Raw genomic sequence first — 27,955 nt, 5'->3', positions numbered from 1 at the left:
TCTTGAATGTTAGCTTTTACAAAGGCAATACGTTCATTGTGCGCCCCACAAACCCTCTGAAAAAGACAAGGGGTTCATGTCTAAGAGACTTAAAAACATGCCACCTCTATTTTACAAGACATTTCCCTCCGAGATTTACGTATCCAGTACCATCTCATGAAATGAACTGCCGCTAAGTATCCAAAGACTTGTGTAATGTTGCTCATGTGACATAAATTTCCCATTGTTCCACACTGGCATAGGTTTGCTTGTCTTTGTTATCTTAAGTTCCTTAATTTCTCCAGAAGTGTTAGCATCATTTCATGTACTGCAGGAACATCTTAATTAGCAAATAAAAGTAAACTTCTCTGCACATGATCAGAAACCTTAGTGGGTTTTTAATAAATTAACTGAAAAATCAAAAGCACAGCTGCGTCTTGCTTTGTGCATGATGAATTTTTGAGAAGTATTATTACGAACTGTATTTGAAATGCATTCTTTATTTTTATTTGCTCTGTTCCTCCAGTGAGCTTTTACAGCACAGGCTTTTTAATAATACACAGTGCTGATTTGTGTCGTCTCCATCCGTGGCTCTTGATTCATGTCATCAGCTTCATAGGATGTTTCAATTGTCGAATTTGATGCTGCATTTGAATTGGGGGCATTGGCTTTCCTGTTTGGGTTGCCTGCACAACACAAAACAAAATGAAATAATTACTTGGAATTATGACATAAAATTTGGCTTTTTAAAATGTGTGCTTGGAAAATACATTTTGTAGCAATATTGAAGCTATGTCTTGAAAACACTAGGTGGATGGGTGAGAACCGAATCATTTCAAAGCTGCTTGTGAGAATTTCCTTCTGAAAGTCAAATTAGGGAAATGTTCAATGACAGAAGAATTTCATTTCCGTGCTTATCTTTCTTCCTCTGTGTTTCCATGGAGGAAATTACACATTTGAGAAGAAGGCAACAATTTCTGGGTTGCTTAATAAAAGTGTGACTATCCCTCTGCATAAAGTGAACAAAACTGTACTAAAGCTAATCATAATAATTTGCACCACTCTTAAGGCTTTGCTATCATAATCAATTTAGATGTAATCTTTAAAAAGAACACATTTGTGCCACAATCTCATTCACTCATTCTGTGTCAATATCAATCCAAAATGTACAAGGGTAGAGGAATATAGACCTCTGATCATCACAAAAACTGAAGCTGATAGCAAAGAAATGGATTATTTTCCAAAAATGATTGTTAGAAAAGTAGCTGTATCATATAGTTAACCAAAATGTGCAAATTTAAATAATGTATGAATATGTGGAAGTAGTAGATAAATCCCAGATGTCACTAATGCCCTCCTGTTGCTGAATCCCCAGCCCAGTTCATAGTCCACATCTTATCTGACCGGCCAGCAGCATTTTCTTTCCTTGGCCTCCAGGATACCACCCTGGACTCACCTCCTCTGTCTGTATTGCTCCTTCTCAGTCTTTTGTTGGTCCCTTTTCTTCTCCCAGGTCTCTTAGGTGTTTCTCAGGGCTCAGCTTATGGGTTCCTATCACTGTCTCCCTCCCTAATTAGTCTCATTTGGAAAAATCTGCTCTAAACTTCCCTAAGAGGAAGCAGGACCCACTGGCCAAAAGGTTCCACTCTTAGAAACAGCTACTTCCTCTACTTTTCACCACTTAACGTGAAGTCTAAGCCTCAGTTTTCAGCCTGGCTCTGCCTATTTATAATTGTATAGACTGCCTTCCAGGCCCATCCAAATATCCCCCATATAGGTTGATTGCAGAGTTCACTACTTATAGGGCAGTATTATTTACAAGTTGTGAAGAATGATGTCTCACTCCAGCTCCCAGATCATGCCCCTAGAACTGAAACGTGGATGGTATTGTCCTCTGAGCTAATATTAAAAGTACCGGAAGTTTAAAGTACAGGGCCTAAAATTGATCAATAGATGGCTTTATGTCATTACTTCTGAAGCTTTTGGGTGGTAAAATAAATTAATGTTCTACTTCTAAACATTCAGTCATAATGTTTCGGCCATATGATTTGATTTTTAAGTTGATTTGTTGTAGGCGCAACATTTTCTAGCCTGGTAAGGAGCTCTGTGCCCAATCAGGAATCGAAGCTGTTAAATGAGCAGGGAAGGTTGCTTGAAAATCTAAGAAACCGATACATTTGACTTGACTATTACTTGCAAAGTGGGGCTTCAAAAAATACTAGATGAAAATTTAACTACTAAGTACTTAAGTAATGGAATTTATTCTCTAAGGGGGGTGTTGAAACTTTTCCTCATATAACATTTGAAAAACAAAATATTTGTAGTTTCATTTTTCATTTGCGTGGTCCTATTTGAATCTTCAGGATTCTCGCAGGTAAAGATAAAAGATCAAGGACGTAAGATGTAAATTAGCTTCATATTACCTGGGTGGCTTTTGTACCTTACGTAGGCATTTCTTTAAATGTAATCTAAAATTGTAATATTTTATTGGAGTTGCTGGAAGTGTGAACTGAATGTTGCTTAACTCCAGTCCTTCACGTTTCCTAAGCTTTTTACATACTTATATTAATAATATTTCAGAAAGATTTTCAAGGTGTTTTTATCTACCTTATCACATAGTTTTTGTTTTTGTCTTTTTTTTATGGGAAATAAGTTCACAGTTATTTCCTAACTTAAGGGTTCTATCTAAGAACCCCTTTGTCCGGGGTTCTCTGTAAGTTATCTCCGTTCCGACAGCTCTAGTTTCCATTATGTATCTCCTGGCCACCATTGAAAAAGTTTATCTAACCTGTCTACTGCCCTCCGAGATTTAATGGCTTGCAAAATAAATTCCGGTGTTACAGATTTTTCTTCATCTAGGACTTGTAAAGGCACCCATTCTCCAGCCCTGACTCCTTATTTCCTCAGCTCCTGGATCCTCCTAAGCAGTGTAGGTACAAAGACTGTTTCTTAGATTGGTGTCTTAAGGCAAGGCACTTACCCTCACAGAAGCAATTTGCTTCACAAACAAAAGGTTTATTACAAACACCATACCAATATTCTTTGAAGCAGGAACTTTGATACGCAAGTTAACCCTGATGTTCACTCTCTTCCCCCAAAGATGCTTTCAATGTGTGTCGTTCCGGTAAGTTAGAATAACTAGACACAGAGGAAAAACAACTGCACTGAGTAGCTGCAGTGATTAACAGAGTCCAGCTAGTTACATCTCTTTGGAATCGTTTTAGAAGAGAATGCGGGAAATCCTCAGCAACCTCCTTTTCCTAGTTTTGCTTTGATAAATAGAAGCTAATTTCTGAACCAACAAAGTAGGGATAAAATCAGCTGCCTTTTTTTCTGTCCCAGGGTTACATCATGGATTCGATTTTCAGTAAGTAATCTGTAAATCCATTGAGTTTACAAATTGAGGGATTTGTTACAGATAAAAGGTTTTTCTTATTTAATTCCTCCTTTTCTTTACTGAGTGCAGACTGTGAAGCTCCAACATGTCTGTTCTTTCGTGGGTTGGCATTAGTTGTTCTTCCTGCTGTTCGTGTCCCATTTTCATTAGTGTGTGTGTGTGGTCATCCCATGTAAATCTCAACCTTCCTTTAAGGCTCTACTTCTCAGACTAGCATTTAAATTAAAGCTTTGACCTTTACCAAAATTCATATCCAATTCATCAATCTTTCCACGTATCCTCATCACAAACTACGCCAATCTATTTCTTCTGGTAACAGTTAAATTGTGCATTCATTTTCAGATTCATTCCTCCGGAATCCATTTATTTTGCAACTCTTCTATGAACTCTGCCCTTGCCTGCCATTTCAAAATATCAAACGAATGCTGGGGACCCCCGCAGGTCTTCATCCCTTGGCTCTCTGGCAGAATCCTAATTAAGTTTTTCTGCAGCTATCTGCCTACGGCCCCCTAGCTCCTGTGTCGCTGTTCTCAGTCCTTCTAGTTCCTAATTAGCGGCTCACTTTATTACTAAGTGGAAAATCTACACATCCCACTCATCCCACGGCTCCTCCTAGTGAAAACATGCAGCCTTAAATCTGCACTCTGAGTGTTTTTGATTTGCAAGAGGATGTTTTCCCTTCTGACTGAATCTGAAGCATAGGGCTGGATCTGAAGTTAATGGTGAAGTGGGCAAAACTTGCCTAGTGACCTCCTGATCTATTGTCCTTTCCTGCCACCAATGCCCTGCTTCTCCTCAAGGATGAATCGGTATCTCCAGTAAATACAGTTAAATATGCACTGTAAGAGTTAGAATCTTTTACACCTGGGCACCTGGGTGGTTCAGTCAGTTAAGCATCTGACTCTTGGTTTTGACCCAGGTCATGACCTCACGGTTCGTGAGTTCGAGCCCCACATCGGACTCTGCGCTGACAGGGTGGACTCTACTTGAGATTCTCTTTCTCCTGCTCTCTCTGCCCTTTCCCTGCTTGTTCTCTCTCTCTCTCTCTCTCTCTCTCTCTCTCTCTTTCTCTCAGATAAGTAAATAAACATTAAAAAAAGAAAGCTAGAATCTCAGACTTGCCCTTTTGCTTTGCCCCTCCATCAATGAGTGAAGGCAGTTCTATCGAGAAATGTTTTTTCCTGTCCTAATTTTTTTCCACAATGGACCTTTTCCCCCCTCTTTTTCTTTTCTTCATTATTAAATTTTGCCAACCATTGATGACTAACATAACTCACAAATAAATTTAGCTGATATTTAAAATCCGTTAAATGAAATTTTCATGAATGACTGGCTTCTATTTTGTTTATTGGTTCCAACATTAGTCAAGATTGCCTAACCTTGAGCCCTGGGGAGGACCCACAAATGCTAAATGTGGCAGTAGCTGTGCTGAGCAATGTGGTTTTCCACATTCTAGGAACAAAAGCAGCCATAGGACATTACAGGCTCATTATTTTAAGTAGAAAGTTCCCTTTAGGAGACACGGCATCTTTTTCTGCCATTGAATTCAAATTAGCCCATCTTCTACTAAAATCTCAATGAGTTCTGAAAGCCTTTCTGAAACAAAGAATGGTGTTACAAAATAATTTGGTATCCTAATTAATAAGAGTTTTGAGCAGAATTTTGTTGAAGGGGAGTTAAGACTACGAAGAAAAAAAGCTCCCAAAGTTATCTATAAATTTAGTACAAGGGGGCGCCTGGGTGGCGCAGTCGGTTAAGCGTCCGACTTCAGCCAGGTCACGATCTCGCGGTCCGTGAGTTCGAGCCCCGCGTCAGGCTCTGGGCTGATGGCTCGGAGCCTGGAGCCTGTTTCTGATTCTGTGTCTCCCTCTCTCTCTGCCCCTCACCCGTTCATGCTCTGTCTCTCTCTGTCCCAAAAATAAATAAAAAACGTTGAAAAAAAAAAAAATTTAAAAAAAAAATTTAGTACAAGGGCATCTGGGTGGCTCAGTCAGTTGAGCGTCTAACACTTGATTTCAGCTCAGGTCATAATCTCACAGTTCATGGAACCGAGCCCCATGTTGGGCTCTGTGCTGACAGCACAGAGCCTCCTTGGGATTCTCTCTCTCCCTCTCTCTCTGCCCCTCTCCCTGCTCACAACATGCTCTCTTTCTCTCTCTCTCTCAAAAATAAATAAACTTAAAAAAAATTACAACATCCATCAAAATACCACTTTATTTTTAAAAGTTTGACGATGTTGGGGTGCACCTGGGTGGTTCAGTTGGTTAAGCATCTGACTATTGGTTTCTGCTCAGGTTATGATGTCACAGTTTGTGAGTTCAAGCCCCAGAGTTGGGCTCTGCACTGACAGCTTGGAGCCTGCTTGGAATTCTCTTTCTCTCTCTCTGTCTCTCTCCCTCTCGGTCCCTCTCCCATTCTCTTTCTCTCTCTCTCCCTCTCTCTCTCTCTCTCAAAATAAATAAACTTAAAAAAATTTTGGCAGTGTGATTCAACATTACAAAAGTAGCCAAGAAACTTTGATGAAGAAGCATGTTGGGAGGGAGGAGAAAGGCTTGCTTGGTCAGATATTAAAATAAAACTGTATCATTACAATAACTTTTAAGGTATATCATTAGCTTAAGAATAACCAGATTGATAAATTTAACAGAGCAGAAAGTCTAAAAACAGATCACAGTATATATAAGAATTCAGCTTATGACATTTTATTTTTTAAGTTTAATTATTTATTTAGAAAGAGAGAGTTGGGGAGGGACAGAGAGAGAGGGAAAGAGAGAATCACAAACAGGCTCCATGCTGTCATCGCAGAGCCTCACATGGGACTTGATCCCATGAACTGCAAGATGGTGACCTGAGCCAAAATCAAGTCAGCTGCTCAACCAAGTGAGTCACCCAGTGCCCCCAGTTTATGACATTTTAAATTGGCAAGAGAAAGATGGATTATCCAATAAACATCTGGACAATTGGCTCATTATTTGCAAAATAAAAAGGCAGATACTTACCTCATACTTTACACCAAAACTAAAATTCCAGGATTATTAAAAACTTAAATGTAGAAACAAATGAATAAATGTATTAGAAGAAAATACAGTTGCATATCTTTATATCTTATAGTGGCAGTGAGAAGTTTATTTTTTTTTTTAGATTTTTAAAAAGGTTATTATTTTTCAAGTAATCTCTATACCCAACATGGGGCTCAAACTCACAACCCTAAGAACAAGAGTAGCATGCTGTACTGACTGAGCCTGCCAGGTGTCCCCAGAGGTGAGAACTTTGTAAGTATGAAACTAAAGGGAGAAATTACAAAAGGAAAAACTTCTATAAATGAAAAATTGTCACACACAAAATTACAAGGGAAACAACTGTAAAAACATTTGTAATATATTTGTAAAAGAGTTTAGTTACTGTGTGTAAAGCTCTTATCAAGCAGTGAAAAATGTACATTCCCATGGGAAACATGCATATGAGCAACAATATGCCACAAAAGAAATAATGACAGGGGCACCTGGCTGGCTCCATCAGAAAAGCCATGTGACTCTTGGTCTCAAGGTCATGAGTTCAAGCCCCACACTGCAGGTGTAGAGATTACTTTAAAAACCCTTTTAAAAAAAGAAAGAATGGCAAACATTAAAATGTCCATTCTCACTCCTAATTAGATAAAAACATTGTATTATTTTTTCAATGAAATTAGTAAAATGTGTATTTTTTGAAATAATAATACACATGAAATAGTACTTTTCTGTATGGCAGTTAGGAACTTGTATCCACAGCTTTCAATATGTGTCCAGCCTTTGGTCAGCAACCCCACTCTCAAGGATTTATGCTAAGAAAATACTTAGGGGCACCGGGGTGTCTTAGTCCGTTGGGCGACCGACTTTGGCTCAGGTCATGATCTCATGGTCTGTGTGTTCGAGCCCTGCGTCGGGCTCTGTGCTGACAGCTCAGAGCCTGGAGTCTGCTTCAGATTCTGTGTCTCCCTCTCTCTCCTCCTCCCCCCATGTGCTATCAAAAATAAATAAACATTAAAAAAAAAGAAAAAGAAAAAGAAAACACTTGGATGTTCAATTTATGTGTGTAATGAAAAAAAAATGGAAGCTAGTTCAAAGTCAATAATGAAGTATGATACACTCAGATTTTGGTTTCTAAATACTGTTTCTACCAAAATGAATCAGGCTTTTTTGGAGAAATAAAAGATTCCAGGGCTGGAACAGGAGAAGCACAGGCTGCCCTGGAACATTTTGTGACAGAAGGCAAAAAAGTGCTCAAAAAATTATGGATACATTTCAAAAGGACAAAGGACCCAATTTAAAGGGGCTCCTGGAGGCCAAATCTGAGACAATGTAAGGATCAGAGTAACTAATGACAGTAATAGAATATTTTAAAATAAAGGATTTGAGTCCATACTGATCTTAACAATTACATGAATGGGTAAATAAATGGAGGAGGGAGAGTTCTTCCTTGCAGGAGAATAACAACTAACCAATGTCAAAGGAATAAGAATGATGGGGTCAGAAAATCACCATTTTGCAATTATTGTAATAATCTGAAATTATTTTGAAATTTTGAATGAAAAAATTCAGTCAAGAACCATCTATGAGTGGATAAAAGTTTGAGGAAGAACAAAACATTTTCAGTCTCTAGGTACCTCCCCACAAAGTACTTAGTAATTAAAAGGGAAAAATAGTGACTTTATAATGTATTAGTCCAGCAAATACAACCTTAACCAATGAATCAAAGTTAGCATCACTCATAATGGGACAAACGAATGTTATGTGATGCCCTGATATGACGCCCTGGGAATATGACTTCTGTGGTATTCCTGTTGAAATGTATTATCTCTCTCCAATCATGAGAAAATATCAGACAAATTGAAAGGTAGTGTACAGGATAACTGGCTTTTTCTTTTCTTTTCTTTTTTTAATGTTTATTTTTGAGAGAGAGAGAGAGAGTGCGTGCAGGGGAGGGGCAGAGGGAGAGACACACAGAGAATCCGAAGCAGACTCCAGGCTCAGCTGACAGCACAGAGCCCCATGCAGGGCTCAAACCCATGAATTGTGATATCATCACCTGAGCCGAAGTCAGACGCTCAACCGACTGAGCCACCCAGACGCCCTGGCTTTTGCTTTCAAAAAAATGTCAAAATCATGAAAGACAATGGTTGAAGACTGAAGGAGGCTAAAGAAACTAATTACAAGATAGATCCTAGATAAGAAAAGCATAGCTATTAAGGATATTGGCAAAACTTGAATATGAGTTGCAGATTAGATAATATTACTGTATTGATGTTACATTTCCTGAGTTTGATAAACATACTCTCACTACATAAGAAAAAATCCCATTCTTAGGAAATACTTAGCAAAATGCTTACGGTTAAAAGGAATGATATCTGCAAATTATTCTCAAATGGCTCGGAAAATATGCATTGAGAGAAAATCAGTGATAAAGAAAATAAGGCAAAATAGTAACATTAAGTAAATCCGAGGAAAGGTATACAACCTTCTCTATACTTTTCCTGTGATTTTTCTGGAAGTGTGAAATTATATAAAAATAAAAGAATAAAAAATCATAGCACTCCATCAGGATTTTAAAATGGAACTACTAAAACTGATGGCAAAGGTATTTATGTATTGGCAAAGATGTCACTATTGTTCAATGAAAACAAATAGCATAAGACTCATTCTCCGCCATTTTGTCATGTACGTGGATCTATAGATGGGTACAAAAAATCCTGAAAGATACTCAACATGGTGTTAGTGACGCTTATCTCTGTGTGATGGAATCATGGAAGACACTGTGTGTTTCTCTATATTTTCTAGTTTTCCTTCAATGAAAGTGATCTGAAAGAAAGGTTTTCTTTCCAGGTGAGTCATCTAAGAAGAAGAAATATAGCAGACCATTCTGAGCGAGTCCGAGCCATATTTCTCTCACAGGCAGAAAAAACGATTATATGATCTTCAGATGTGCTTTCTCAGTATTCCATATGTAATTTATGTTTTTCTTCTAGACCACGGTGCCTAACTAATGATTTGCTCACTCTTTTTCAATTAAATCGCCTGCCTTTACAAAAGAGACCACCGGATACAGCCTTGGCGCTGTCTGTTGTCTCTAAACATTATTTTATATGTGCCAAGCCGCTCTGCGAACATCTGCCCTTTTAATTTCCATCCAAAACTCTGCTTCCAACGACCCCTCTTCTCAGGCCTCCACCCACCTCCGCAACCCAAGAGTATCAGTGGAAACTCAAACTGCAGGATGGATGTGCTTAATCTTCCTGAAGCAACGATTTTCTTCAGCTATGAGAATAAGAAGGGGTTATTATTAGAGTAGAACAAGCTGTGGCATTCAGCCAAGTTGGGAAATCCCATAAATTTTAAAAATAAATATGAGAACTTAAAATAATTGCAAGCTCATAGGCCTAAGGCAAGCCTTTCCACGCCAGCCCCTGGAATTCTGGAGGTACACGTTCCCCTCTACTCTACCTTTAAGGATTCTCCAGCGGAAAAGTTTGAGAAGCAGGGATCTAGAAGATTCACCCCTTTAATTGCTTCTCTATTAGCCATTAATTCTTTCCCGTCTTAGGAAATGAGCCCTCGCCCTCAACGTGTCTACTCAGAAAGATGCCCTTCACACAGCCATCTTCTCAGAACTGTACATCTCCTACAGTGCACCTGAAAAGCAACGGGATTCTCTTCAACACTGGCATCTGAAACACACATAACTCAAAACACACACACACAAAGAGAAGGAAATGATTATGGGACACAATTTAAAGGGCAATCAATTTCTTAGCAATAGTACCTCTGCACAAAGTGAGCCCTGGAGGTAGCCCAATTATTCTCTACAGTCACTACCACAGACCTGTTTTCTTCAGGATCAATTCAAGAGGTATAAAGCCTTACATTGTATACATTAAAAAGAAAAAAACCCAATAAAATAAAGACACACCAAGGAAAAATCTTGACAAAATAGCCTAAGATTAGATTCTTTTAGACTCAGATTATTGTCACTTACAGAAACAAAAAAGTCCAGTGCCCTGACCCGGTTTTAGAATGTGCACAAAAACATTATTCCCTGTAGGTCATTCAAATTGCCTGTAATGAAAACAGTCTCAATTATAAAAACTAACCTAAAATAATAGGAGATTGACTCGTAACAACAGATAGTTTTGAAAGAAAAGAGTGGTAACTAATGAAACAGATTTCCTCCCATGTAATGTTTACGGATTTGATTATTATGCAAACATCTTATGTTCCTAAACTTTAAGGCATTCCTTAAATGGAATAAAGATTTGTTTTTTCATAGCTAGAACATGGTAATGTATTCCTAGGTGGGAGACTCACCGGAATAGCTTGCATATTTAACAACAGCACCACAGTGTTTTTAAATGATCACTTTAAAGGGTCCCTTTCAAATATAAACCATTTTCTCTCCCTATTTCAGTGACATTTGGATTACCTAGTTTGTTTTGGGCTCTCCTCTATGTCTGATTTGGTTAAAATCAACCCAAGGGACCAAAAATCCCCTCTTTTGAAAGCAGCAGGATGGCAGGGATCATATAAAACCCTGCCTTGTCAATAGCAAGCACTCAGGAAAGGAGTACTGAATTAATTTGCTGGCGTGATAAACATGATGTTTTTGAGAGGGGCAGAGTGGGGACATTTCGATGTGAGAAAGCAACTTCATCTAACTACCTGAGGAGTGCATTAATGGATCTCCTTAGCTAAACAGCAATAAAGACTATAAGACTTCAGTCCACAAGCCAACTAATTCTGTTGCTGGGTTCTCAGAGCCAACATGAAGTAATATTTTGGAGCAGTCCCTGAAAGAAATCACGAAGAAGAACCAATTCCTATTTAGCACAATACATTGCATACAGAAGACATTCAATAAATGTCAATGACTCTAAGGGTGACAATAAAGATGCTCTTTTCATCATCTACTACAAAGGTGCCATTCGGGGCGCTTGGGTGGCTCAGTCTGTTAAGTGTCCAACTTCAGCTCAGGTCATGATCTCATCACTCATGAGTTTAAGCCTCCTGTGGGGCTCTGTGCTGACAGCTCAGAGCCTGGAGCCTGTTTCGATTCTGTGTCTCCCTCTCTCTTTGCCCTTCTCCTGCTCACACTCTTGTCACTTTCTCTCAAAAATAAATAAGCCTTAAAAAAACTTTTTAAAAATATAAATAAATAAATAAATAAATAAATAAATAAAGGTGCCATTCCACTCCAGTCAATTCATTCAACAAATACGTGTTAAGTGTTGTAGGCACTAGGGTTATAGTAGTGAGGAAATAAGGTGAAAATTATTACTTTCCTGGAACTTACTTTCCAGTTGAAGTGGAGAAAAGTTAGACTAAAATGTATGGTATATTGGTGCTAAATGCTTAGGAGAAAGACAAAGCAGGAAGGAAGTTTGAAAGGTTGAAGAGGAGTTAAGAAGGCAGATATGGTGATCAGGGAAGAACTCCCTAGAAAGGTGACTTGTAGCAAAGACTTAAAGAAAGTGCAAGAGCAAGTCCCATGGCTATCTGAGGGAAAAGCCTTCTGGACAATGGTGATATTGTATGCGAAGGCCCTGGGGCAGAGGAATTTCAAGCAATAGCAAAGAGGCCAATGTGGCTGTGCACAGGAGAAGTGAAATGTGGGTGGAGAGGGACACCACCAAAGCCCTGGCCGGTCACAGTTAAGACAACTGTTTGTATCAAGAGAGATGGGAAGTGATTAGGGTTTTGAGCAGAGGAGTGATATGACCTGACTTAGGTTTTAACAAGCTCACTCTGGCTGCTCTGTGGAGAGTAGACAGCAGGGGAGTCCAGGGCTTAGCTGGGAAGAGGACCTATTTGTTTTAAAATGCAGAGTCTGGAGTTTGTGGGTTTTCAGGAGCTCCCTAGGTGATTCTTATGCACCGGCAAACTTAAAGACTTCTACTTTAAATTACCTAAGCACTTGAGACAAAAAATGATTTTATGACCTGATTATTGGGTGATCACTAATCCAATGCTTCATTTTGCCTGTGGAGGAACAGGATCTAAGCCACTGGACTAAATTCAACGAACAACCTGTCTATTCTGCCACACAGTTCCAAACAGTGCTTCAGAAAAAGAACTGCAAAGGGACGTTGGCCTCTTGCTCTGTGATGCAGGACACCCTCTGAGGGAGATCTCTAGGAGAATCAAAGTAGAGCTAATGCAATCATTTAGTGACAGCGTATTTGATAAAGTCGCAGTGCATGTACTCCATACATTTCAGGATTCAGCTAAAATAGAGCATCTGAGCAGAGGATTTTCCAAGATTTTTTAAAGTAAATGTTTTCATTCTCTTTTTAAATAGAAGTTAGTGAGCACTTCTGTCTCATTCTAAATATATATGTACATATATATGCATATATATCCTATTTATATGTTCTAAATTTTTATTAGAATACATTCTAAACATATATATCAAAATTTATGATTGCTATATTTTTTAATGTTTATTTATTTTTGAGAGAGAGAGAGACCACAAATGGACAGAATCTGAAGCAGGCTCAAGGCCATGAACTATGAGATCATGGTGTGAGCCAAAGTCGGACAATCAACCGACTGAGCCACTCAGGCACTCCTATGATTACTACTTTTTAAATACACTAATAGAAATGTATATTCACAAAAATTATATCAGTTCTTTCTGATTGAATTTTATAATGCAAACAGTTAGCATTTGTGTGGCACTTTATAATTGAGATAGTTAGTCCCGTTTCCACAAACTATACATAAAAATTTCTTTCTACTTTATAGTCATTCTATCCACACACACACACACACACACACACACACACATGTATCTTAGTTTGTAACCTATTCAAGAACAAAGACTGTCTTCTATTTATTTCTCTATTCCTTTGTGTGCCTCTGATGTATTTTATATGCCTCTTCCTAATTCTGCACACCACAGGCACCCTGGTAAATGCTTAACTGACCACTGACTAACCAGTCTGGAGCAACCCAACCCTAAGAATTAATTATTGCATATTTTGTTCCTCTCTTTGACTTCTGTGGCTCTATCAAAAACAAAACGTAAAATCTCCAAGGGGATAAAACCTTCATAACTGAATGAGACTTAACTATAGTAGAGTGGATTTGTTGGGCCAGTGTATTCTTGTTCATGAGAACATTTACATCCTGCCACAATTTTTCCTTTGGCACAGTTTCTTGAAGATAGGTCATCATTAAGGTCTAATTTCATGTGAATTTTTATAAAGGCACGTAATAAATTGAGATTTTAAGAAGCATTCATTGTTAATGGCATGATCTGTTACCGAGGTACAGGTTATTCTTTTGAATAGAGCGCAGGTAATTGGCTACAAATAATGGACAGTGATTACCTTCTTGAGTGGCAGAAGCCTCTAGGTGTTGAAGTTTAAGGCCAGTGTCTAATCTTCGGGGCTTTGTATACAGAAATAAGTAGCAAAGGACACAGACGCTGATGACAAAGGCAAGTAGAACAAGGGCAGCAGTTCCCAGGCCAACCAGGGCACCGATGCTGAAGCAAACAGGAAAAACATGGGGACCGTCACGCAAAATGGTTAACACATGCACTAAAGAGAAGGTTTGAATATGGTTAATTCTTGCCTCAGTCATTCCTAACCAAATTATCTTTTAGTCTAAAGAGTAAAAAAGGTCCCCTTTTTCTTTCATCAAATTCTTAGATTTTCTCTTCCCGTTGATATGTTAACATTAGTATAGAATACCACGCGAATCCATATGACACGTGAAAGGTCACATGGTTCTTTAGGGCTAGTTCAAAAGTATCTCAAGCAATAAACCTTTCAATATATTTTAGGAGGAAAAATGGCGTTCAACAATAAAGACGAATAGAGGGGCGCCTGGGTGGCTCAGTCGGTTAAGCGGCCACTTCAGCTCAGGTCACGATCTCGTGGTCCGTGAGTTCCAGCCCTGCGTCGGGCTCTGGGCTGATGGCTCAGAGCCTGGAGCCTGCTTCCGATTCTGTGTCTCCCTCTCTCTCTGCCCCTCCCCCGTTCATGCTCTGTCTCTCTCTGTCTCAAAAATAAATAAAACGTTAAAAAAAAAAAATTAAAAAAAAAAAAAAAAAAGACAAATAGAAAAATACGGACGTCCGCAAATTAGCGAAGCAAATGTTTACCGGAGATGTAGAACTTTCAGAGACACGTATGGAAGACAGCACTAATATATAAAACCACAACTCTTACAAAAGAGAAGAATGTTTAATGAAAGGAAAGCAGTATTTATGAAATTTATATCAAGTTCATGTTTAGCCTGAGTTTTTCCTTTCTGAACGAGCATAACACAGTGGCTTCTAGCATTAAGGAAGGAACCCTGGTGCTTTCCTCTAAAAATAAAGGGTATGTCTTATAATTTTCTCTGCATTAATTTTGTAATAATTCCTTCTAATACAATTATCTATAAGAGTAAGCATTTGAGAAATAGCAGTTTTCATAAACCTATGAACTTAATATTTTTAAACGGGGAAAGGAGCTTGGAAAAAACATCATCCTGAAAAACTCATAAGCAAAACATATGTACTTAACTTTCCTGAACCAGATGTTTGTCTGGGTACATAAGTATATACACAGAAAATGTTAAGTTGCTCAAGAGCACATACTTCTGTTGACCTTCCCATAGTGTTGGGCATACATATTGAAAGGGCTGAATAGAGTACTTAGCTTGTAGTAAATAGAAGTAAGTGATAGTAAATAGAAGCAAATAATAATTGACTGGTGATTGATCCACTTTTAGTAACTGAAAAGCAATTATCATTGAAATGGTCATTGAAAAGTAGCAAAGAACACAGATGCTGATGACAAGGCAAGTAGAACCAGGACAGCTGTTCCCAGGCCAGTGAAGATCTTTTTCTTCATTATATGCCTTGCTTGACTGCAGGCTTTCACTATTTGCTAGAGATAAGGCCCCAACAAGTTTGACACGTACCAAAGGGAGGGAGGGGAGAATGTGACCAGGGATGCTAGGTGTGTTAGGGCTCTGGAAAGAAGGAGAATAGAATTAAAAAGTGAGGGGCTAAGCTCATCCCCTGTATCCTTGATTTTAGAAGATAAAATACCCCTGCAATTTAGAGATTGCCTCCTTGGCCATAGATACGGAGTTAGGCTCCCAAACATGCTTGTGCTTAGTTTAGTAATGTCAGCCCAGTTCCCCTAAAGTTGCACACAGTGAAAACTGGAAATTCTGTGGCTAGAGTCAGCACACAGCTGTATATCTTTATTTTAAGTTTTTATGTATTTATTTATTTGGAGAGGGAGGGTGAGAAAGTGAGAGAGGGTGAGGGCCAGAGAGAGGGAGAGAAAATCCCAGTCAGGCTCTGTGCTTTCAGCACAGACACCAATGTGGGGCTCAATCTCCTGAGATCATGACCTGAGCTGAAACCAAGAGTCAGATGCTTAATGGCCTGAGCAACCCAGGCGCCCCTACAGTTGGATATCTAAATCAAAGTTTGCCCTCAGTTGGTGCACTCTCTTTCAAGGGTCAGGCCCCCTGGCTCTGGCAACTCCTCTTTCGGGTTTGTTTGCACCAAAGTTGACTTTTGTAGATTATACGCGTCAGGGAGGGCTAGGACTATGCACAGACACGTGGGACCATAATCCACTTAATTAACATTATCTGCTGCACAAGGCAGCTGGGCTGCCAGACATCCGGAGAGATTCCTGAAATGAGAAGGCGGGTTATTAAAAAACAAGATCTTCAAAGTGAAAAAGTACTTCGGTCAATTTAAAAGTAACACTGTCAATTTAATTAAATTCAACATGCATGTCGTGAGCTTTTAATGCACACAGTTTAAAACACCAGCCGTATTACTGGAAGAAAAAAAAATGCTATTTTCTGCTTTCTATTACAATAAAGGAAGGTTCTTCGTTATCTTGACAAACAGTTTGTGTCACAGTTCCACGTTATAGAAATGTTGCTTTATCTAGATAAAGATGGGACTCTAGGAATCTCGTACAGTATTCATTTTGACAAATACTTACTGAACTCGTGCGTTGCCCTGTGCAATATGTATTGTCTTCCTAGGTCCTGAAGAAGGTTACCAAAGGAAACTCTAAGAGGGCACGGACTTGTAAGGGGAGAAAAGATGGGGGTGGGCCGGACACAGAAAAGGGAGAATTCTACTTTCCCTGCAGAACATTATGGCGGTTTGCTTTCCAGTCCCTGAGAGAGGGTCTGAGGCTGTCGTCACATTAATGCTGCAGTCCTCCTGCTTAGCAACTTTGCTTACCTGGGAGTGGATGTACTGTGCCTTCCTCCAGCAGCTGCAGAATCTCAGAACAAATGCTAGTGACTTCAGGAATAGTTTTTGCAGTTGGACTATTTTAAATTAGGGTGGAGAACAAAGAATATAAGGGGAGTGCAGCTCTGAATTTTTACCTCCCTGTTGTGTTCTCAGAGCTCAAACACTGACAAGAACCCCGGGTTTAACATTGCCAACTGATGCCATCAGCTGAAATGATTTTTATATTTTCTAGGAACTGAGCTACACTGTCCATTTTGTTCGTGCTGAATGAAGACCCCAGCAAGGTATTCATTCCTGGTGCCCTCATAAACCTTAGGAAGGTTTTCTATCCTCTGCTGCCTGTCACTTTGGGACTATTCAGGGATCTGAGAACCCCAGGCACTTTTCCACCTGAGTTTGACTTAAGAGTTGCCAGTCTCTCTTGGGGGTCTGCCACCATTATTAACACTTCCAAAAACTCAGAGCCAGGTTACTATGTTATTTTCCAAAAGGCCAGATAATATGCCAATGCAGTACTGATTACTTCTCCAAATATTAAGGCTAAGCTGTCATTTTCTGAGATTATGCCCCACTATGACACAACAATACAATGTTGTTAGATGAGCTTATTGGTAGGCGACCCCCTTTTTGAGATTTTTTTTTTTGAAACTTGCAATACGTTTAAAAAATTATTTTACTGCCTCGAGAAATAGCATTTATGGTCATTTGCTGTAGACTTGGCCTGTATGACAAATTCTGGATCATGCTAGAGAATTAGAGAAATAACACTCTTCCGGCTTACTAGCAGAGTCTCTCTCTTGCCAGGCATAAGCTAATTGGTTTGTGAGACACAACTGAAGGTGGGTTTGGAGACATACATTCTCCAGGCAGAATGGAAGAATGGAGGTCAAAGGATGCAGTCTTTTGGAGTAGAAAGGGGGGGTGGGGTGGGGGTGGCATTTCACAATGAAGATATCTGCATAAAAACTAGGTGGAATAAGTAAAATTCCCATCGCAGGAAACAGGCAAGAAAAACCCGACCTTAGAGAGTCTCTGGTCTTTCGAAGCAACGGCCAAGTCGCTCAGGCGTTAAGAAAGGGGTGCCCTGATAAGGTTCTACACATGATGTATTATAGCAAGTAAGACTTTCCCTGTCTGTGAGTCTCCAGTTCGGTTCGGGGTCAGTGTCAGATTATCTGAAAAGAGCAAATTATAAAGTTCCAATAGCTTTACACACACACACACACACACACACACACACACACACACACCCCTTTTTGATTCCTTCTCACATTCAAAGAGACTTGACCTATCCTAATCTTTGGTTAATACCTTAAAATGAGTCCCAGAGTAGCCCCCTTTCTAGTCAATTGCACCAAATGCCCAAACAAATCAAAAAGAAAATGAAAACCTTAAGTTATCTGCGTATCTTCTCTCTGCCAGCAGAGCCTCCTGCCTGGGACCGGTCCCTGGCGGGGGTGAAGAGCGGGGTGAGCGGGACCAGCGGAGGCGGCACTGCGTGCGCCCTGGGCGCACGGTCCGCGCTCCTCCCGCGCGGGCCTCGCCGGGGCTCCAGGGCCCACTCACACTTCTGGAGCCCACAGCCGGACCCTCGCCGGACGAGGGCAGCACCGAGCGGGTCCCGGGTCCTGGGGGAGCTCCCAGCCGGGTGAGCTTTCTCTACAGGTCCCTCGCCTGCCCTCGGAGGCTCCGTGTCCTTCCGGAGGATCCCGACCTGAACGGGCGACCCTCCCACTCCCCGGGTGGTCCTGCTCGTCGCCTCCCCAGAGCCCGCCGCCCGCCCCCCGCCCTGCCCACCTGAGGCTCCACATATAGCTGTGCTTGTAGGGGAAGTAGCTGCCCGGCTCGCTGCAGCAGTACTTGAGGTCGGCGAAGCCGCAGCAGTAGAGGAGGGCGGCCCCCTCGCCGCTCCGGGGACACTCGAAGGGCTCCACGAAGCTGTGGTTGAGGCTGTAGTAGCCCGAGCACACCCGGCTTGCCTCGCTCATCGCGGGCGGCTGCGGACAGGGGCACGTGAGACCCCCGATCTGCCCTCGGACCGCACGCGTCCCGCACCGCCTGGCCCGCAGACGCCCCTCGGCGCGGGCTCGTCTCCTGCGATCTGGGGTCTGTCGGGATGCGGGGCGTTCAGCCTTCGCGCGCCTCCTCTGCGCTCTCTCCTCCCCCTGTCCACATGGTGTCTGGTCGCTTTACTCGCGCTTCTCCCTCTCGCTAGTGAGTGGCCCTTTCATCTGCCGGTCTTCGACCCTGTACCTCTTCTCCCCTGTCCCTTCGTGGGCTTTCTTCACGCCCCCCTGACTCCCCCCTGCTTCCCCTCACTTCTTCGACAGCCCGCGGAGCTCAGTTGGCCCCACTCTATGCCAGAGATTTCACCCGAAGGAAGAGTGGAGGTGTCATATGTCTGCCATGTGGGCAGATGCAGCCCAAGTTGCCATTCTGTCTGCCCGAGGACAGGGCAGCTGGGTTCCAGGCAAACAGAGCAGGGCCGGGGGAACCTTTACCCCTCCTCCGCCACCGACCCAGGGAGCTGCATAGTGGGCAGAAACAAAAGGCACTTAGCTACCAGGGAGGAGGTGGTGGTCAGGCTTAATCTGTCTTCTCTGAGAAGCACACGTGAAACATTAAAATTTGGCAATTAAAAAAATAAAAGGCAGAGACAAAATTTTTCACCAACAAGCTAGCAGTGCATTGTGTATTCTGTTAAACAGCCTACAAAGAGAAGAAGGGCAGGCAAGAGATTCAGGTAAAGACAGTGAGGAGTTTCTGCAGAGACAGGCAGAAAGAGGAGAAGGCAAAGGAAATCGGGAGAAAGAGACCTTCATCAGTTTTAAAGTGCTGCAGAGATTTCTCTTGTTCCCTTTTTGTTTGGCCTTCTCATTTAGTGATTCATTTGTTCACAAAGCCTTTTAAAATAACAGTAGTAATGGATGCCTGTTTTAATAAGTCAAACAATATCTTGGTGTACAAAGAAGAAAACAGTAATAGCCTTAAGAAGGGAGAGGAGGTGACTGAACATTCATAGAATTTGTGAGACAGAACAGTGTTCCTTCCTCTTCATTTTCTGCTTCTTTCCTTTGGCCAGAGGGTTGATTGGATGTCGGAATTATGAACTTGAACTTGTTGGGTGCTGAGTAATTTTGTATTCCCAGAAATATTCTTGAGCCTTGTTCTGGAATGCAGTTAAGTAACATGGACACAGATGGAGTCTTTGGAATTTACTTTTAACCTTTGTTGAGAGAACCAGAGCAGATCTGAGGACTGAATTTTTCCCCATCACTGGGGTGATGCTCTTCTGAGCACTCTACTCAATACCTTGTGAATTATGAGACTTACCATTCCAACCAGTGGAAACAAACCATTCCAGGCCTCGTGACAGCTCAAAGGAGTGTTCCCTCTGCTCCTTTTACGTAGCTCTTTTCCTGGTTTCCAGTTATCTCCTGACAGCCGTGTGCTGATCACCCAGCTGAGGACTCAAGGAGAACCTCCAGTGATCCAGTTCTATCTCTCTGCCTTTCTCTCTCTCTCTAGCTCTCTATTCTCTTCTGCTGCCTCAAGCCACCATGACCTCCTGTACTCCCAGCTAGGTCTTCTGACCTTAGGGAAACCTCTGGGCTCTACCTGGGGCGGCTCCTGCTGCTGCAGTCTGGAAACTCTCCAGGCAGCATGCTGGGTGCAATCATAAGGCTTACCCTGTCTGTTTCTCTGCTTTAGGGTTGCATCAGTGTCCTGCACTACCTGATAACCATGTTCAAAACCTATCGTTTCTCTACTCTCTGTGCTTAGTTTTTTTTCAGGCAGGAAGGTTAATCTTGTCTCTGTTAAGCCACGTTAGCTGAAGTTGGCCGGGCGATTGGACCTGATCTATGCTAGGCCAGTTAAGTTCTCTGTCCTGGAATTGGGATTTTTCCCTGGGGACAGGAATCCACAGGAGGCTAGGGCACAAGACAAAATGAAGCAGGGAGAAGGAGCAAAGAAGGGTGGAAAGAATGTTAATGGTTTTGCAATTCTGTGCAAGTCGTTTCCTGAGATCCACCTATATTCCTATCACTGTGATTTTGGGGACATTCCTGACTCCTTAGAATAAAATCCCCTTTCTGGCTGAAGTGCATTCAAGTAGATTTCTACTACTTGCACCAAAAGGCTTCTAACTCATACAGCACATCTTCAGGCAAAGGCAAGGCAATTGAAAGAGAAGGCAATCGAAGGGCAAACACTGAGCTCATTGACCAATGGAGCATGTTCCGTTAGGAGGGGCTGTAGGCCCCATGAGCGGACTTTTCTTCCCCTTATGCAAGAGAAGAAATTTTTAGATGAAAATATTGACAGTTCTTCTGGACGGCGAAGTGGATTGTCTCAATAAGATATACTGAAGTTTTCCTGGAGCACGAGACACCGAGGTGGAATGTGTGTGACGAGGAGAATGGAAGAGACAGAGAGAAAACACTGGGAACCATGTCCAGGTAACAGAGTGGATCCCAAGGACTGGGCACCTCCCTGAGGGCCCAGTTTTGGTTAGAAGTTCTAGCTTTCTCATGGAACCAACTGGTCAGGCCATGTGATTTTCCCCAGGGCTGAACGGTCTGTAGTTGAGAAACAGGAGCAGGGAAATGAACCGTAGAACTTGTCAGAATGATTCTCTGGGGCTGTGCTCTGGCCCCTTGACGCCTCTGTAACCACAGCAGCACCTTGGTCCTTCTCCACCCTGAAATACACACCATAGACACATGAAGACGCACAGGCAGAAAGGCATGCCCCCAGCTGCCACACTCTAGCGAGCTTGGAGTACCTCAAGGCCTCTGAAGTTCAAGTAAAGAAAAGAGCATTTTAACACACGAGGCTTAAGAGCAGTGACAAGACTAAGGCTTTTTAACAACACCAGTCAGAAGATGCATATTGCTTGCCTGATTTGCCTGCTGCGCGGTCCCCTGTGATGGAGTCCCCAGCTCTTGGTCTCTGGGCAGGAGGGGCTCTGGCAGCCAGTAGGAGTGGGGCTGGCCCAACAGCGAAAGATTGCCATAAATTATACTTTTTATTTTTTCTTATATCTCATCGGTTCTCAACAAAGGTGATACTCCCCTTTAGGGAATATTTAGGGAATATTCTGGAAATAAGGGGACAGTTTTGGTTGTCATGATGACTGAGTGCCCTGCTGGCTACGAGGGATATAGGCCAGGGATGCTAGACGTCCTGACATCCTGCCACATCTACAGAAAAAAGGAGAACTGTCTGATTTTCCAGTGTTCCCCAGGACATTCACAGAGATGAAAACTGTATTTATACTCATCTGCATCTAGAACCTGTTCCTATGTTGCAAGTAAAATACAGTGTATCTGTTGAGCTTTCCAGGAACATAACAACCATGTAATTTGAGGGAATGGTCGTTTGCTGTTTTGTTTGGAACTTAACCAGGAGTTTTTCACTCTTTCAGAAAATCAGGTACCAATGGTAATGTTGCTCAAGATTTTGTATTTGAATTGCCAATACTGCACACGGTCTGTGCCTGCCTTCATTTGTGCTGTCGCTCTGTAAAGGAATTATAGCTGTTGTGGGCACATTATTGGTGTAAATGTTAGGTTTCTTGGTACAATTGTGCTTGAGCACGTCTGCATGGAAATTTGTATTCCATTATATGTGCATTCCATTTATTTCTTCTTTATATATATTATATAAAGATATATATATATTATATATATTATATATAATATATATAATATATATCTTATATAATATATATATCTTATATAATGTATAATATATATATTATATATTATAATATTAATATTATATTATATATTATAATATTAATATTATATAATATATATATAATATTAGTTTGCTAGGACCATTATATATTTTGTATTAGTTTTCTAGGGCTGCCATAACAAACTACCACAGACTGAGTGGCTTAAACAGTAGAGATACCATTTTCACAGAAGCCAGAAGTCTGAGATCAAGGTGTTGGCAGTGTTGTTTCTTCCCAAGCCTGTGAGGGAAGGATCTGTTCTAGGCCTCTGTCCTTGGCTTCTCGCTGGCCATCTTCTCCCTGGGTCTTCACATTGTCTTCTCAGTGTATGTATCTGTGTCCAAATTTCCTCATCTTAGAAGGACACCAGTCATAATTAGGGCCCCCACTTATGACCTCATTTTAACCTAATTGCCTCTTTAAAGACCTTATCTCCAAATAGGGTCATATTCTGAGGTACTGGGTGTTAAGATTTGGTCATATGAGTTTGGGGGATACAATTCATCCTATACAATTGGGTATGTAGATCCATCATACTATATAGAAGTTTCATTTCAAAATAGCAAAGGGAGAATTAGAGAGAAACATCTTACAAAATGGTGGACACTGCGTCTGATAGGGTTGAGAGCTACTGGTATACTCCATCAGTAGGACAATGTCATTTGGTATGTCTCAGAGGTGAGTGTTGTTTCTTACCGCTGATCTCCAGCCCAGCCCAGTTCACCCATAACTTGCATGATGGAAAAAACGGAGGGAGATTGGGAATAGCAACCATCTGGCTATTGGGTAAAAGCAAGACAAGGGTTCAAATGAAGCTGACTTGGCTGTGGGAAAAATGAAGAGTCCAGATGAGAGCTTTGCTCAAAAGCCTTCAATAGATCCTTATTTCCAAACCCACTGTAATCAATGCCACTCTACTGTCCCAACTTCATTGCTCTCTAGACCATCTCTAACATGCTCTCCTGCTGTGGCAAGTCAGTCTTCTTCCTCCCTTGGGAACATCTTCATGCATATTTCCATCCAGGAGATACCTTGAATTTCTTCTTTGTCTTGAAATCTTCATCTAAAGTCCAGCTACAGGATTCTCTCACCTTCCAGCTCCCTGAAACTGCTAGAATAGGACAATTCCTAGATAGAACAGAATTTGAAAAGCAGGTGGCAGAGCTAAGGGGCAGAAAGAAACTGGGTCACTTCTCCACATTGACTCACTGGCATGAGGTTTCTGTTAGAAGCCAATTAGTTACCCTTATTGCCTGATTGTCTAAACATCTTTGAGTTGGGTTTCCTGTTTCTTAGAATCGGAGGTATCTTAACAAATACTATGCCCCTTGGATATTCCTCTAGAAGAAGTTTTACAAGAAAAGGAACATTATGCCATTTGAGGGAACTGATGATGCAAACCCTGCTGTCTGGCCATAGCGTGGTTTGGAGGGTTGGAGCAGGAAACACTGTGACGTGGCTACCGATTCTTGTGCCGTAAGTCCTGGTTTGGGAGCTTTAATTGGGAGCTCAGCGACATAAGTTTTAACAAAGCTTCCAGTGCAATTGACAACAGTAAATAGCTGTGCCTTTAATAAACCTCACATTAGACTGAAAGCCTTGTGACTGATTTTATACCTGACACACAGAAGTCAGAAACAGCAGCATCAACGGGAAAATGACATGCAGAAGAATGAACCTGGACCACTTTCTTAACCATACACAAAATCGATAGAAGACCTAAACCTAAGACAGGAAGCCACCAAAATCCTAGAGGAGGAAACAGGCAACAAACTCTTTGACCTTGGCTGCAGCAACTTTTTACTTGACATGTCTCCGGAGGCAAGGGAAACAAAAGCAAAAATGAACTATTGGGACCTCATCAAGATAAAAAGCTTCTGCACAGCGAAGGAAACAATCAGCAAAAGTAAAAGGCAACTGATGGAATGGGAGAAGATATTTGCAAAAATGACATATCAGATAAAGGGTTAGTATCCAAAATTTATAAAGAACTTATCAAACTCAACACCCAAAAACAAATAATCCAGTGAAGAAATGGGCAAAAGACATGAATAGACACTTTTCCAAAGAAGACATCTAGATGGCTAACAGTCACATGAAAAGATGCTCAACATCACTCATCATCAGGGAAACACAAATCAAACCACAATGAGCTATCACCTCATACCTGTCAGAATGACTAAAATAAATAATTCAGGCAACAACAGATGTTGTCGAGGATGTGGAGAAAGACGAACTTTTTGCACAACTGGTGGGAATGCAAACTGGTGCAGCCACTCTGGGCAGTATGGAGGTTCCTGAAAAAATTAAAAATAGAACTACCCTACTACCCAGCAATTGCACTACTGGGCATTTATCCAAAGGATACAAAGACGCTGATTCGAAGGGGCACATGCACCCCAATGTGTATAGCAGCACTATCAAAAATAGCCTCATTATGGAAATGTTCATCGAGGGATGAATAGATAAAGAAGATGTGGTATATATGTGGCATATATATGATATATATAGTGGAAGATTACTCAGTGTTCAAAAAGAATGAAATCTTGCCATTGCGCCAACATGAATGTAACTAGAGGGTATTAAGCTAAGTGAAATAAGTCAGTCAGAGAAAGACAAGTATCATATGATTTCACTTATATGTGTAATTTAGAAACAAAACAGAGGAATATAAGGGAAGGGAAACAAAAATAAGATAAAAACAGAGAGGGAGACAAACTGTAAGAGACCCTTAAACACAGGGAACAAACTGAGGTTTGCTGGCAAGGTGTTGGGTTGGGGGGTGGGCTAAATGGGCAAGGGGCATTAAGGATGATCACTGGGTGTTTATATAAGTGACAAATCACTAAATTCTGTTCCTAAAATCGTTATTACACTATATGTAAACTAACTTGGATTTAAATTTTTAAAAATTAAAAACAAAGAACTGGGATCTAATTATAGTTAATATTTGAAAATGGAAGAAATCAATTTTCTTAGAAAAGAGAAAAATGACTTTAAATGCTAATACATGGTTATGTTTATGCTACATTATTTCACTATGTGTTCATTAGGTAAGCATACTCTACAATATATGAGTGTGTACATATATGTGTATACATTTTTTAAAAATTTTTAATTCTGTAAGGATAGACACCTGCTAATAACTGTGACTTCCTCTAGGGAATGGAGTAACCGATAGGCACTCAAAAAAGATGTAATTTACATAACCACATACAGTAGGGAGTGTGAGAAGGAAAAGGAGGTGATTGGGGACTTGTGATTTACCTCTATTAGTGGATTATTTTTATTTTTGTAAATACAAGTTCATGTGTGTATCTGCCAGAGTCTCAGAAGAAATAAACCACCCCCATTGTTGAAAGAAAGAAAGAAAGAAAGAAAGAAAGAAAGAAAGAAAGAAAAAAAGAAAGAAAGAAAGAAAGAAAAGTAGCAGCATGGGACGTCAGATAGCAGCTGTGAAGCGCCATTAATGTGGAATGCTACAGTGCCGTGGGGAATGGTGGTGAACCCCATCAGCAACGTAGGTTAGGAAGTTATCTAACACCATCCTTACTCCCCTATGTGGCCTTACAATACCTCCCATTACCTCCCATGACAAGATCCCCACCACATCCACACAAAACGAATGCTAACAGTTACCACCTAGTGACCATTCTTCATGTCCCAGTTGCTGTCATGACCGCTTCACATGTCTTATGTCACTTAAGCCTCAGGATTTGCTCCTCTTCAGAGATGAGGAAACTGAGGAACAGAGAAGTTAAGGTCCAGTGGTTAGCAAGAGACAGAGTAGGAATGTAACCCCTGCTGTGTTTTCTAAAAGCCTTAACTGTCAAACCATACCTCCTTTTCTGCTCCTGGCCCCCTCCAATGATTTGTGAAAGGATATGCATCTGTATACTCTTTTTTTAAAAGTTTATTTATTTATTTTGAGAGAGAGAGAGAGAGAGAGAGGGAGAGAGGGAGAGAGAATCCCAAGCAGCCTCCATGCTCTCAGCGTGGAGCCTGATGTGGGGCTTGAACTCATGACACTGCAAGATCATGACCTGAGCGGAAACCAAGAGTTGGACGTTTAATCAACTGAGCCACCCAGGCCTCCCTCTGTATACTATGAAGTATGTTTTTTTGTATGTGTGTATACACTATCCATGTCTATTGTATATGCATAAAGTTACATATTATTTACTTTTTATATTTATATTTTTGTTTATAAAGTTCAGAAGTGTCCCCAGAGTACCCCCTCACCTAAGAGAATGGACTTGCTGGGATCCATGCTGGGACTCTCAATGTCAGCTACTGCTAAAGGAAGGGTCCCTGGCCAAGAGCAGACCCTCTTCCTGAAGAAGCTGTAGGGTAGAACCAGAAGACAGAATCTGATGTGGAAAGAACCGTCAGATTTGATCTAAGACCTGAACATACTGGGTGAACATTCTGGCCCATGAATAAACTACAAAAGCTCCTGGCTCATGGCCCAGTGGATATGGCTGATTTACATCCTTCTTCTTTGAGGTGAGCATCACCATGCAAAGATAATCAAAGAGTTCGTGCCCCCGGGGGTGAAGAATACAACTAAACCAGTGCAGAGTTAAGGGACCCAGCCAGCCTTAAGGGACTCCACTAACAGAGGTAAATCACAAGTCCCCAGTCACCTCCTCTCCCTTCTCACAGCCCCTACTGGGTGGGAAGACAAATAAATAGCCCTTCATCTGGAAGTGGCGGCTGTCACCAAGCAATGATAGAAATGTCTGAAAGCGTGTCTTACCATGTAACACTCATGACTTGAGCTGAGAGAAGACTCTTTCCTAGCTCCTAAGGGCTCTGGGTCTTGCTTTGGTCACGGGGAGGGAGACGGAAGTGAGACAAGGTTACTGTATCCTCACAGCCCAGACACTGATTTCTGAGCGTCCCCCGCCCCACCCCCCCTTCCCTGAAATTCTCCATATATAAGGAGAGGAAAAAGAGACTGGTCCTCATGTGAGGAGGCAGTTTGATTTGAGTTTCATTTGTCAGTATGTTATTTTGTAATTTTAAGAGGTTTTCTCTTATAGAACCCTACATTTAACAATTATTAACCTACTTTTAATAGTCACTGTTTAAGCTGCCCTCCCCCCACCAAGAAAAAAGGAAAGGCCCTCACTCAGCATTCACTGTGAATCAGATGTTATCACAAAGAGTAACTCTTCCTTCCCCCTTCTCACAGATTAAAGCAGAACTTGCTGTTTGTGCTCTCGGGGGTCTGGTGTAAGGACAGCAGTGGCACCAGTTCAGCTAGAGGCTGTGAGGATGGAGGGAATGAGTGGTCTGGAGCAGGTGGATCCTAGAAAGTGGCAGAAGTGGGGTAGCTAATACGTCAAAATCTTCAGATTTAGTTCATGGAACCAGCATTTCCCAAGGACAAAATTGATGGTCAGTCTACCGAGGCTCTGTCTGATGCCTATGACAGGAGAAACTAGTCTAAATCAGTATTTACTCTGATTCTGCCTCTTTGTCTGCAGATTTCATATGTCTGGGAGTCAAGGACGGGGGGTGGGGGGTTTGTTGGCCGGAAAGTTTGGGTGCCTTGGGGAGGGGTGCTCCTCCTA

General features: G+C 41.3%; 1 protein-coding gene across 1 annotated transcript; it reads right to left on the bottom strand.

The window, feature by feature from the left end:
• Nucleotides 1-459: 459 nt before the first annotated feature.
• Nucleotides 460-18,621, bottom strand: SHISAL2B (shisa like 2B). The gene is made up of 3 exons (XM_042906402.1): nt 18,431-18,621; nt 13,734-13,891; nt 460-665 (listed from the first exon to the last, which is right to left on the bottom strand). The coding sequence occupies exons 1-3, from the start codon at nt 18,619-18,621 to the stop codon at nt 529-531; spliced, it is 486 nt and encodes a 161-aa protein (XP_042762336.1). The 3' UTR covers nt 460-528.
• Nucleotides 18,622-27,955: the final 9,334 nt, after the last annotated feature.

Source organism: Panthera leo, chromosome A1, assembly GCF_018350215.1.
Source record: "Panthera leo isolate Ple1 chromosome A1, P.leo_Ple1_pat1.1, whole genome shotgun sequence".
NCBI lineage: Eukaryota > Metazoa > Chordata > Mammalia > Carnivora > Felidae > Panthera > Panthera leo.
The sequence above is the reverse complement of the archived record's forward strand: the minus strand, read 5'-3'. Positions and strand labels throughout refer to the sequence as shown.

Coding starts and splice junctions, on each gene's coding strand:
- SHISAL2B (XM_042906402.1), bottom strand. CDS start 18,621: ATGAGCGAGGCAAGCCGGGTGTGCTCGGGCTACTACAGCCTCAACCAC. Junction 13,892..18,430: donor AGCTATATGTGGAGCCTCAG/GTGGGCAGGGCG, acceptor TGTTTGCTTCAG/CATCGGTGCCCTGGTTGGCC. Junction 666..13,733: donor GGCTTCTGCCACTCAAGAAG/GTAATCACTGTC, acceptor TGTGTTGTGCAG/GCAACCCAAACAGGAAAGCC.